The sequence below is a fragment of the Mustela nigripes genome, chromosome 10 (assembly GCF_022355385.1).
Source record: "Mustela nigripes isolate SB6536 chromosome 10, MUSNIG.SB6536, whole genome shotgun sequence".
Classification (NCBI taxonomy): domain Eukaryota; kingdom Metazoa; phylum Chordata; class Mammalia; order Carnivora; family Mustelidae; genus Mustela; species Mustela nigripes.
Window position 1 is genome coordinate 19,634,218 of NC_081566.1, and position 12,716 is coordinate 19,646,933.

At 41.5% G+C, this 12,716-nt stretch overlaps 1 protein-coding gene across 3 annotated transcripts in view; it reads left to right on the forward strand.

The window, feature by feature from the left end:
- The window catches only part of RGL1 (ral guanine nucleotide dissociation stimulator like 1), a 249,511-nt gene that overhangs the window by 176,875 nt on the left and 59,920 nt on the right, over positions 1-12,716 (forward strand). For all 3 annotated transcript variants that reach the window (XM_059412756.1, XM_059412758.1, XM_059412757.1), the window contains one exon: positions 11,857-11,934. In XM_059412756.1, coding sequence (XP_059268739.1) covers positions 11,857-11,934 — 78 coding nt within the window. The remainder of the gene's footprint in view (positions 1-11,856; positions 11,935-12,716) is intronic.

Sequence of the window (12,716 nt, forward strand, 5' to 3'; positions counted from 1 at the left end):
TCATGTTTTACATTTAGGTCTGTGACCCATTTTGAGTTGATTGATGTGAAAGGTGTAAGGTCGTGTCTAGATTCATTTTTTTTTTAGTGTGAATATGCAGTTGTTCTATCACTCATCATTTGTTGAAGAGACTATCTTTGCTCCATTGTATTGCTTTTGCTTCTTTGTTGAAGATCAGTTAACCGTATTCATGTGAATCTATTTTTGGTAGATAGATCTGCTCTATTGGATTTATTCCAAGTATACCAAACTGGTTCGACATTTGAAAATCCATTCATATAATCTGCTCTATTGATCTCTTTGTCTGCTTTCACCAATACCGTATAGTTTTGATTATTATAGCTTTATACAGTAAGTCTTGAAGTCAGGTAGCATCAATCTTATGACTTTGTTCTCTTTCAAAATTGAGTTGGTTATTCTGGGTCTTTTGCCTCTCCAAATAAACTTTAAAATCCATTTATCAATATCCACAGAATAACTTGCTAGGATTTTGGTTGAGAGTGCATTGAGTTTATAGATCAAGTTGGGAAGAACCAATAAATGGTGCTGGGAAAATTGGACAGCCACATGCAGAAAAATGAAATTGGACCATTTCCTTACACCACACACGAAAATAGACTCAAAATGGATGAAGGACCTCAATGTGCGAAAGGAATCCATCAAAATCCTTGAGGAGAACACAGGCAGCAACCTCTTCGACCTCAGCCGCAGCAACATCTTCCTGGGAAGAACTGACATTTAGACAGTGTTGAGGCTTCCTATCCATGAACATGAAACATTTCTCTTTTAGTTCTTCTTTGATATATTTTATAAGGGTTTTGTAGTTTAGCTCATATAAATCTTTTACATTTTTTTAGATCTATACATAATATTTTATTTTCGGGAAGGTGCTATTGTGAAGGGTTTATGTGTTTTTAATTTCAAATTCCACTTGTTCATTGCTAGTATATATGAAAGCAATTAACTTTTGTATGTTAACCTTGTATTCTGTAATCTTACTGTAATTACTTATTAATTCCCAGAGTTTTTGGTCAATTTTTTTTTTCAGATTTTCCATAGATAATTATGTTATCTGCAAACAAAGATAGTTTTATTTCCTTCTTCCCAATCTGTGTACCTTTTATTTCCTTTTCTTCTTTTTTGTTTTTGCTTTTTGTATTAGCTAGGATTTCCAGAACAATGTTTAAATGCAGTGGTGAGAGGGGACATTTGCCTTGTTCCTGATGTGAGTCGGAAAGCTTTGAGTTTCTCATTGTTAAGTATGATGTTACCTGTAGATTTTTTTGTAGATATTATTTTTCAAGTTGAGGAAAATTTTCCCTATTCTTGGTCTGTTGAGAGTTTTACCATGCATGAGTGTTTGATTTTTGTCATCTACTTTTTCTGTATCTATTGATTTGATCATGTGATTTTTCTTCATTAACTGTTGATGTTATAGATTACATGAAATGATTTTCAAATGTTGAACCAGGTTTGTATACTTAGAATAAATCTAACTTGGTTATGGTATATAATTCTTTTTTATATTGTTGGATTTAATTTTTTTCTTTTGATATTTTTTGCATCTATATTCTTCAGAGATGTTGGTCTCTAGTTTTCTTCTAATGTTTTTATCTGGTTTTGGTATTAGGTTAATACTTGCCTTATAGAATGAATTAGGAAGTAGTCCCTTTGATCCTATCTTCTGAAAGACATTGTAGAGAATCAATATAATTTCTTCTTTAAATGTTTGGTAGAACTTACCAAGGAATCCATCTGGACCTGGTATTTCTGTTTTGGAAGGTTATTGATTATTGATTCAATTTCTTTAACAAATACAGGTTTATTCAGGTTCTCTATTTATTCTTGTGTGAGTTTCATGTAGATATGAATTTCTGACCTATATCATAATCCTTCTCTTTTTTAAACCTTTCTTGCAAGGCAGGTCTACTGGCTAAAAATTCCCCTGATTTTTGTTTTTGTTCATTTGAGAAAGTATTTCTCCTTTGCTTTTGAAGGATAGTTTCAAAGAGTACAGAATTTCAGGTTGGTGGGTTTTTTTCTCAACATTTTAAGTATTTCACTTCACTCTCTTCATGCTTGCATAGCTTCTGAGAAGAACTTGGATATAATTCTGATTTTTGCTCCTTTACAGGTAAGGTGTTTTTGTTTTGTTTTGTTTGCTGTGATTTTTCCAAGATTTTTTCTTTGTCTTTGATTTTCTGAAGTTTGAACATGATACACCTAGGTGTAGTGTTTTGGGCATTTATCTCTCTTGATGTTATCTGAGCTTCTTGAATTTGTGGGTTTGTGTCTGACATTAATTTGGGGAAATTATCATTTATTTCTTCTTCATTAGTCCTTTAGATATTGTTTCTGTTTCCTTTCCTTCCGATATTCGCATTTTACATATGTTAAACCTTTTGTAATGGTCCCATAATGCTTGATATTCTATTCTTTTGGAGGAGGATTTTTTAAAATTTGTTTTTGTGTTTTGTATTTGTTTATTTGCTTCTCAGTTTTAGAAGTATCCATTTTCATATTCTCAAATGTAGAGATTCTTTCTCTACAGAATCTACTAATGGGTCCCTAAAAGACATTCTTCATTTCTGTTAAGATGTTTTTGATTTCTAGCATTCTTTTCTTATTCTTTATTTCCATTTCTCTGCTTACATTATCTATTCTTATATGTTGTCTACTTCTTCCCTTCAGTTCCCTAAGAAGCTAATCATAGTTTTAAAAAATTCCTAATCTGATATTTCTGCTCTGACTCTGGTTCTGATGCTTGTTCAGTTTCTTCACAGTGTGTTTAGTTATTTTGTTTTGTTTTGCTTTCTTGCCTTTTAATATGCATTGTAATATTTTCATGAAAGGTGGATATGATATACCCAGTAAAAGGAAATTTTACTTTGGTCTTTCCTAGGATACTTGAAATGTAGGGGAAGGGAAGTTTTCTGTAATCCTATGATTAGGTTTCACTCTAATGGTGAATATCTGCCCCTGGACTGAGCTTCATCAGTGCTTAGTTGTTTTTTTCTCTCCTCCCTCTCTTAGTGAAAGGATAGTGGGTGGGGGGGGGGGCTTCAAGATGGGTATTTCCCTTCCCCCACATGGAAGGCTAGAGAAGTGTAGAGCAGACTTTTTCCTTTCCCTGAGTAGACTAGGGTCTGGTAAAATAGTTTGTCTTGAGAGCAGGTGTTCTTAAAAAGAACAGAATACTTGGTGTATTTCAAGATGGTTCCTTTTCACCTTCCCTTCCTAGAAGTACCAGGAGACTTTATTTTTAAAGATTTTATTAGTTTATTTATGTAAGACTTTTTAAAGAAAGATTTTATTTATTTATTTGAGAGAGAGAGAGTGTGAGCATGAGGGAGGGGGCAAACAGGGAGAGAGAGGCAGACCCCCCACTGAGCAGGGAGCCTAACATGGGGCTTGATCCCAGGATCCCAAGATCATCACCTGAACTGAAGCCAGACACCTAACTGGCTGAGCCACCCAGGTGCCCTTGTACCAGGAGATTTTTCTCTGATACTTACTGTGGGAACCTGGTCAGTCTCCTGGAGGTAAAACTCAAAAAAGTGTGGCAGTACATCTGTGACTGGGTCCTCCTATAGTTTGTCTTTCTTAGTTGTGTCTGCACTGAGCCACCAGCAACCTGTAATTGCATTTCAGGTTTTTCTACTCTGGCGCTGGTTTCCATGGAATGTCTGCTCTGATAAGTTGTGATTCTTTGTATCTGCTTGTCTGTCTCTTCAGTTATGAAGAACAGTGGTTTGCCCATGACCTCACTTTTCTGATGGATCTAAGAATAGTTGTTCATTTTTCAGTTTAGTCAGCTTTTCACTTGTTGTTAGGATGGAGTGGCTACTTGTAAGCTCCTTACGTCCTGGACTGGAAACTGAAAGTTCTTTTCTGCCCATTCTTTAATCATGTTGTTCAGTTTCCTACTATTGAATTTTAGGAGTTTTTGTATATTTTGGATAATAAATCTTTATCATATATGTCTTTGGACAATATTTTTTCTACCTCTCTATGGCTTTCTTCTCATTTTCTTGAGCAAATGTACGCTTTGAAGAAAAATCTTTTTTGCCCCGGGAACTGTGAGGTGGTCATAGTAAAACACCTTTCAAAAGATTGTAACACAGATACATTCAGCTCTCCAATACCTTCTTATCATGAGCATTTTGAGATTTTTTTTGAGATGCTAAACCTCATTTTAAAATAATTTTTAAACTTAGTTCTGGAATAGAACTATGCACTTGCCTAGTAGTCCTAAATTTGTGCTTTCATGCAGTGCTCATGAGACTCTATTACTTCCTTCTCTCTCTTATTTTTAAAAGATTTTATTTATTTATTTATTTATTTATTTATTTATTTGACAGAGATCACAAGTAGGCAGAGAGGCAGACGGTGTGGGGGGGGGGAGGCTCCCCGCTGAGCAGGGCTTGCTTCCAGGACCTGGGATCATGACCTGAGCCTAAGGCAGAGGCTTTAACCCACTGAGCCACCCAGGCACCCCACTTCCTTCTCTTTTAATGGGAGGCAGAGTCTCTAATATCTTCCCTCTGCTCTTTCAGGTGCAAGGTCAGAGAGTTATGAACAGAGAGCTCTTGGGAGTGGATACTGGAATCTAATTTCCTTAGACTAGGGCTCCACAGCATCTTACAGCAGTAACCATAAGTCAGCTCCACTTGCTGGTCTCTTACAACAGTAACACATGTATTAAATGTTACTATTGAGCTCATAATGTGATTTTTCCTATACTTTGGCTTCTTCTGAACGTTTTTTATATCTAACTTCCATCACTTACATAGGAAAGGTTGTCAAAATAAATAAAATCTTTAATAAAATGCCCCCTGGAATATGTTATGTTAGTCACTATGCAGTATGTCATTAGTTTTTGATGTAGTGTTCCATGATTCATTGCTTGTGTATAACGCCCAGTGCTCCATGCAATAAGTGCCCTACTTAATACCCATCACCAGGCTCATCCATCCCCCATCCCCTCCCTTCTAAAACCCTCAGTTTGTTTCTTGGGGTCCATAGTCTCTGATGGTTCATCTCCCCCTCCGAGTCCCCTCCCTTCGTTTTTCTCTTCCTTCTCCTAATGTCCTCCATGTTATTCCTTATGTTCCACAAATAAGTGAAACTGTATGGTAACTGACTCTCTCTGCTTGTCTTATTTCACTCAGCATAATCTCCTCCAGCCCCTAAAGAAGTGGTCTCAACCATTTTCCAGGAGGTGGAGGCAGGGATTGATCACAAGCCTCTTTAGGAGTTTGCTAGAAACTGTGGATCATCCATACAGAAAAAAAGCACATCATCAAATTTTCCTACTGGTTAGGGATTTCCAACCTTCTATAGGTTCATCCAAGGACCCTCCAGGGACAGGCTTTCTAGCATGGACGATGGGACATGACATATAGGTGGCCATTATGAGTTATATCATGGTGAAGCCGGGAAGTATGGTTCTTGAAATTAAATTCATTAAAATAAATTAAATGGTCTTAAAAAGGCATAGGACTGTTTTTGAGTTAGTTTTAGCTTAATTTATCACTTTCCTCTCTTACTACTTTTTTTATCTATCTTACCATTTTTCTTACTTGATATTTGCCTTTTTTTACACATGTATGTGTTTGAGTAAAGGAGAGAACTTAGCCCTTGAGAACAACATATAAATTGATGTGATATTGAGTTTTTGTAAGCTTAGGGGAGACAAGTAATCCTGAAAATGGCGATCCTACCATTTTTAGTCCTACGCTCCTATGTATGAGGTTCCGTGTAGCCTATTTCATAAGGTCCTTGATGGGATCTACAGTAACACCTTTTCGTGGTTGGGGAATACTGAGCTTCAGGCTTGTACTGATTTGTTAATAAACTATTAATTCATTTTAAGCCTAAGACAAATCTTGACCCGCTAACAGACTGTGTGGTTGTCAGAGCATTTCCTGCTCACCACCCCAGATGTATCCCTCTTTCTTCTGTTGCCCTTCATGTGACCATAACCACTGGAACATACTAGCAAGATGTATATGCTGTTGACTGGAAGGAAGAGATACTGATGGGCCACCAAGCTGTGGTGGCGTAAAATGGGCCAAAGAAGAGAAATGGATGACAAGGACTTGGAGTGGAAAATAGAAGAAACCCTGTAGCTAGGGTGTAAAATCCATCACACTTAAGGAATAATCTTAAATTTGGATGCAAGCAAGTTATGGTGTGAGAAACCTTTTGGGTTTCTTGTTCTGGAAGAGCAGGGATTATAAAACCTTTGTCCTTTTGGCCTCTTCTTCAGACTGTTGTGGGTTGGGGCTAGGCGTGAAGATTTTCTTCTCAAGGAAAATTTATAACTGTGAAGGATTTTGTAACTGTGAAGTACCACAGGAAGACTAGGCACTCTTTGCTGTTAATGTTGCCTTACCTGTCAGGGACTACCATGATGGTAACGTGGATAATGAAAGCACAACAAAGATGGAGGGCCCTTCACAGCAAAGGCCTAGAGTGGAGGATGGCAGCTCTTTCTGGATCTTCTAGCTTTTTCTAATTGTGGTAAAAGTGACTGGAGTTCCAGATCTTATGAGTGGAAAGCACATTCTGTGCTCAGCATCACTGGCCCCCTTGCAAGAGAACAAAGAGTCTTTGACCTTTGTCTTCTCCTTGAATAACAAGCTCCATGGAGGTAACAAGACCTTTCCAAGGTAGGCTTGGCGGCAGCGACCCAGTTCTGAGGTCAGACTTGGGTGGAGGATATTATTTGGAGTGATTAAAAACATCCCTCTTACTGATCTGTGGGATACAGTCCATAGTCGTAATCAAAGCTTCCTTGGTGTTCCAGACATCTGCCGGCTCTTTCACCCATATCATTCTCCTGAGTCAAGGTCAGCTTCTGAACATTTTCCTCATACCTGACCTGTGTTCCCATGGGTCAGTTAAAGAAAACCGCCTTGAATGTTCATGGGCTGGGGTTTATTAGAGGAGCAGAGCCTCCCACAGGTCCAGGAGTCAGCAGCTTCATGTGAGGTCCCGCTTTTCAGTCCTTCTTCCTCTCTGTTCTTTCATCCATCCCCAGTAAGTGGCTTCCTCCCTTCTCCTCTTTCCCCAGCCTTTCCTTTCTTTCCCCAGGAGATAGTATTAATTCATTCATTTAGCAAATGTATATTGAGTGTCCACTAAGAGCAGGCTCCATTGCTGCCTCAGGGGATGGGACAGTGAGCAAGGTAAGAGAATGAAACCCAAGTCCTCGCCATGGCCTGTCAAGCCTCATGATCAGTCCCTGTCACCTCCGCGCCTCATTTCCTTCTCTCCCTTTACTTACTCACTAGTGTTCTTGATGCTTCTCAAGCACATCGTTCTGCCACTGTGCTACGGCCTCTGCCACGCCTCCTCGCTCTGCGTAGAAGATGCTTTAGAGATCTGTAGAGCCCACTCGCCCACCTTCTAGAGGATGTTACCTCATCGTCAGGTTCACATCAGGCTTTGTCTGAATACCTCATGGGTGGGAGCCACTTTAGACTCCCCTTATTGTGTCTGATCACCCCTACCTGTTTTATGTTTCTCCATTGCACTTTTCACTCTCTGACTTATTAAGTGTTAATTGATTATTATTTTATTGTCTACCTCCACCGACTACAGTGTCCACTTCCTGAAAACAGGGCCTTTGGTTTGTTCACAGCTGTATGCCCAGTGCTGGGAATAGTACCTGAACATAGGCCTTAATGGGGACTGAATGAGTAAAAGGATGAAAGATTGGTAAATAAATGCAAAGAATAAAGTTTCTGACCTCAAAGAAGCTATAATCTAGTGCATTGGGGCACATAAAATTAAGATAACTCAAGCTCATGTGATCTGGTAGTGACTCACAAGGAGACTGGGCTGTCTGACTGTCTGACTGTCACGGTTCAAATCTCTGCTCCATGTATTAGCTGAGAATTGAGGGCAAATTACCTCAGTCCCTGGGCCTCACTTTCTTATTTGTGAAATATGAATAATAATATCACATAGGATTCTTGTGAGAATTAAATGAAACCATTCTTATAAAGTGCTTAGTGCAGTACCAGGCACTTGGTCTGCACTCAGTAATTATTATCTGCTGTCGTTACTGGATTCAAGCGGAGCCTGAGAAGTTCCTCAGGATTACCGCCATCTTGGTCTGGAGTTACTGAGCCTTTTCTGTCAGGGAGCAAAAGTTCAAATGTCTCCCCCAACCAGAGAGACTGTCCCCGAGGACAACTTTATCTTAGGATTTCTTTGAACTGCAAATACCCCTGTCCTCCCTTCAAACACATATTAAACATTTCATTTGCTCAGATAGACTCCAAACAATAATATCTGTCCCCTCTGGAAATAACTGTTTCCTGTTTAAATAACAGCAACCAGTTAAACATTGTGGTTTTGTTTTTCTTTTTCCAGCAATTTTTAGGCCACGGTAAATAATTGCTGAAGACTGTACTTTAAGAGGCATCTGTAAATCTTTCTTTTGCCTCGTGATATAGGGGAAACCATGTCAAAAGTCATTCTGACAATCTGTATTTTAATTTAAGTTTTATGAGTTACCATTTAAAGACGACCAGTTGCTCATTGGCAAGCCTTTTTCAGAGATTGATGCTTTGATCTTAAATCCTGGGGAGACTTTGCAGAAATTGGAGGTGACGTTGTTGACAGGTTCATCTGTGGCTATTCTATTGCCATTAATTAAACACGCACACACACCCCTTTTATTTACTCCCCTAGAGTAAATGAATTGAATTTGACTATGGTTTTTGGTGGGAAGCTATGAGAGGGTCCGGGAAACATCAAAGAAATGCTCTTAATCTAGTAAAACTAACTCTCAAATGACCTAGCTTGAACATTAAAGAGTTCTTGATTCCAGTGTTGGTCTAGTTTCTTTTCTGTAAGGCGTTAATTCTCTCTAATGATTAGAAAAACGCAGGGGCAAATATCCATCCCCTCCCCATGAAATTCCAGAGGGTTACAGGCTCTTTAATTTTATCTTGCTTCTGAAGGTCTCCTTTGTAAAACCCTATATACATTTTTTTTTTTTGCCTTTTCATACTGCTTATATTTTCAAGATCTCAGCTTTAAGATCTTAAAACTTTATTTCGTTTACATTTCAGTTTTAGAGTTTTGGATCACAGCTATCCTAAAGCTTTCTTTTATGATCCCAGAGTTGAGGAATGAAGACACAGACAGGTTAAGACACCGGTATAAGCAAAAAGCCAGATGGTGCCCTTGCAACAACAGTTGAGAAGTCTGTTTTCATGTCTGCTTAGGGAACCCCACCAGACCATTCATTTGCTCCCAACAAGTAGCCATCAGCATGCCTTCTGGGTGCCCAGCATCATTGGAAGCACTAAAGAGTAGGAACAAAGGGGACAGGGATCCTCTTCTCATGGAGTTTATGTTCCAGCGCACAGTAAACACAGTAACTTAATTATACCGTATATGAGAATGTGCAGTACAGGAAAATAAAGCAGCGCTTTGAGTGTTGGTCTTTTTTTTTTTTTTTTAAAGATTTTATTTATTTATTTGACAGACAGATCACAAGTAGGTAGAGAGGCAGGCAGAGAGAGAGGGGGAAGCAGGCTCTCCACTGAGCAGAGAGCCCGATGCGGGGCTTGATCCCAGGATCCTGGGATCATGACCTGAGCCGAAGGCAGAGGCTTTAACCCACTGAGCCACCCAGGTGCCCTTGAGTGTTGGTCTATGGAGGGTGGCCTGGGAGACCTCACCAAGAAAGTGACATTTGAGCAGAGCCCCGCAGGAGCCGCAGGAGCAGAGGGAGGTGCTGTTGGCCCCCCCGGGGGTGGGCAGGAAGAGGAGCACCGAGATTCTGAGTCAGGAGGATGCCCCGGTATGGTGAAGCAGCAGGGGGGCGGGTGAGGCTCAGGGAGGGTGAGCAGGTGCAGTAGACTCCATCAGAGGTATCAGAGCAAGTCCTTTAGGGCCCCGTGAGGCAGGTGTGACTTTTGCCTTTCTTCGGTGTAAAACGGGAGCCACGGGAGGGTTCTGAGCTGAGCAGTGACGTGATGGGATGCACATCGCACAGGATCGCGCTGAGCTGAAGCCGGGAGACTGATTTCCCACTGAAACAGCAGTGGCTGTTTCCCTGCTCTAGACTAAAGGTGGTGGTGGTTTGAGCCAGGGTGGAAGTGATGAGAAGTGTTTGGATTCAGGGTATGTTATAAAGGCAGAGCCAATAGGATTTCTCAGTGGATTGGGTAGAGACGGGACCATGCACGCGGCCGCACGTGCCTTGTCTTCTTGATGGTCCTCGCTGGTCTCAGAGCATCATCATCCAGCCTTTCTGGTCCTGATTAGGGATCTGTGCGCCACTCTGGCGGCTGAGAGAAACATCCCTGGGGTCTTCCGAGCACACGCTCTGAGCAGATGGTGCCGGATTAATTAATGAGAGCGAATATCGCTCACCCGCATAAGTTGCTTGGTCCGTCTCGACAGCATCTGACTGCACCTGTCGCATCCCATTCTTGGATGCGACCTGGGATAGGTGCTCCTGTCATCCCAACCAGCAGCTCAGCTCCAGAGTCTGAGAAATGCAGAGCAAGAACAGCCGTCCCATTGTCGGATGGGCGGAAGGTGCAGCGGCTCCCCCAAGGCCCGCTCTTCAATGCGCCTGCCCTAATCTTCCGCACTCACATAAACCACAGATGCTGTTGTGAGAGGAGATGGAGACTGGTTCCCTGTGATGGTGGCCAAGGAGAGAGCCAGAAAATCTGTTCGTTTAGGAGAAGTTTCATTTCCCATCCCTGCCTTGCTCACATGGGGCTGAATAAATCTTAATCTGACTAAGTTCTTATCTCAGAAGCAGCGAAGGGTGGCCCTGGAAGCCCTCTAAGTAGCAGGTGCAGGCAGAATAAGAGGAATGGGGAGGGTGGAGGCCAGTGGAAAATAGGCTGGAGAGGCCAAGAAGTCCATAAGGCTGATGAGCTCAACAGAGGAGCAGGTGGATGGGAGGGGGCTGGTGCCTTGGGGTGCGGACTGGAACCCACCGGCATAGGGTGATAGGGAGACCAGATGGGCTGGCACTCAGTCAAACCAGATGGTGGGCTTTTATCTCTAAAAGGATTTGTAAATCCTAGGAACACGGAACATAAGGGTACTGGGGCCTTTAATCCCATTAGTAGAAGACAAAAGTGTTCTCTTTAAAAAATGTAAACCCACCAATTACAGAATTTCTATGATCAAAACTTAGGGACAGAGTACCAGCTTGTGAAACGCCAAGGCATCTCTGGATTCTTCACTGAGAGGAAGAGAAACTGCAGAAATCGTCAGGGTCAGGACATTCATTATAAGTTAATAAAAAGACACCCCTTCGAGCAGTTCAAGTGTATGCTTGGAACCAAACAAAGTGTGATGCATTTGTATGCAGTAGGCTTGCTTACATGCAGAGCTGGAAGAACAGCTAACTGCAGTTGGGAACTGATTAATTATTCAGTAAACTTTGAGAAGGAGACACATTTAAAAATTTAAGCACCTATTGCTTTCTAAAAAGTCATCCTCCTGTGTCCCCTTGGGGTCTCCTTGGGGGTAAGTCCAGGAGGAGAAGGGTTATGGAAGTAATTCTTGACCCTCAAGCAGTGGCTGAAACAAGGACTGAAGAACAGGATTTGTCTACAAACAGGAGAGCAGCTGTGGGGACGGGGAGGCCGGCAGCTGGGCAAGGTTTCCATTTCAAACACGAGGTGACAGTTCCCATGTTTCACGAGTCATTAAGGAAAGAAATATTTATGAAATAGCATCAAAAAGTGATATGATGGGATATTAACTTAATGGTGTGGGAAAGCAACTCAGTTCCATTTCAAACATGAGATAACGGTTTCCACTTTTCAGGAGTAATTTGTTTGTTTGTTTTTATCTGTAAAGGTATGGAAACCTGACAAGTCCAAACTGTGAAGAAGATGGAAGCCCAAGTTCATCAGAGTCTAAGACGGTGATCCGGAAGTACGTATGCTTTTTGTGTGTATTATAAGCTCTCAGTCAAGACTCATTACCCTAAAAGAATGTAATTTAGTAGAGCTTCTCTTTTTTTAAATTTCTTTTTATTGTTGCCATTTTCCCCCATAATGCGTAAAACCATAGAGTTATTTTTTGACCATCCAATGACAGTCATTTATTCATCCGGTAAAAATGTTTTGGGCACCCGTCATGTGCCAGGCCCTGCACTAAGGGAAACAGCTACCAACAAAACTGACTTCGGCCTTGTGAAGTGTGGATTTTAGCCGAGAGACGGTGCGTCCACACAGAAAGGCAGTGAAGGAGGGCAAAGGGACTAGATCCTGACGGAGAGGTTAATTCACGCAGGGTGCCAGGAAGGGGCTCTCTGATCTGGTGACACTGGAGCAGAGGCGTGAATGGGGTACAGGCTGGGCCTGGTGAATATCCGAGCAGGGAAAGTGTGGACGAAGCTGTGAGGCAGGAGCAGGAGGCAGACGGATGAGTGAGGCTGGAGCCGAGCGCATGAAGGGACCAGTGCTAGGGAATGCGATCCGGAAGGTGGTGGGGGTTCCAGATCACATGGGGACTTGAAGGCCCTGGGCAGGATGTTAAATTTTATCCTAAGGAAGATAAGCAGCATTTAGAAGGGTTTCGAGGAGAGCAGTGCTATGGCCTGATTAATATTTCAGAAGGCTTTCTCTGGCTCTACGTGGAAAACAGACTCTGGCAGCGGGATGGGGGACAAGAGCGGCAGCAAGGAGCCTGGTTAGGACCCTTGCAAGGATCCG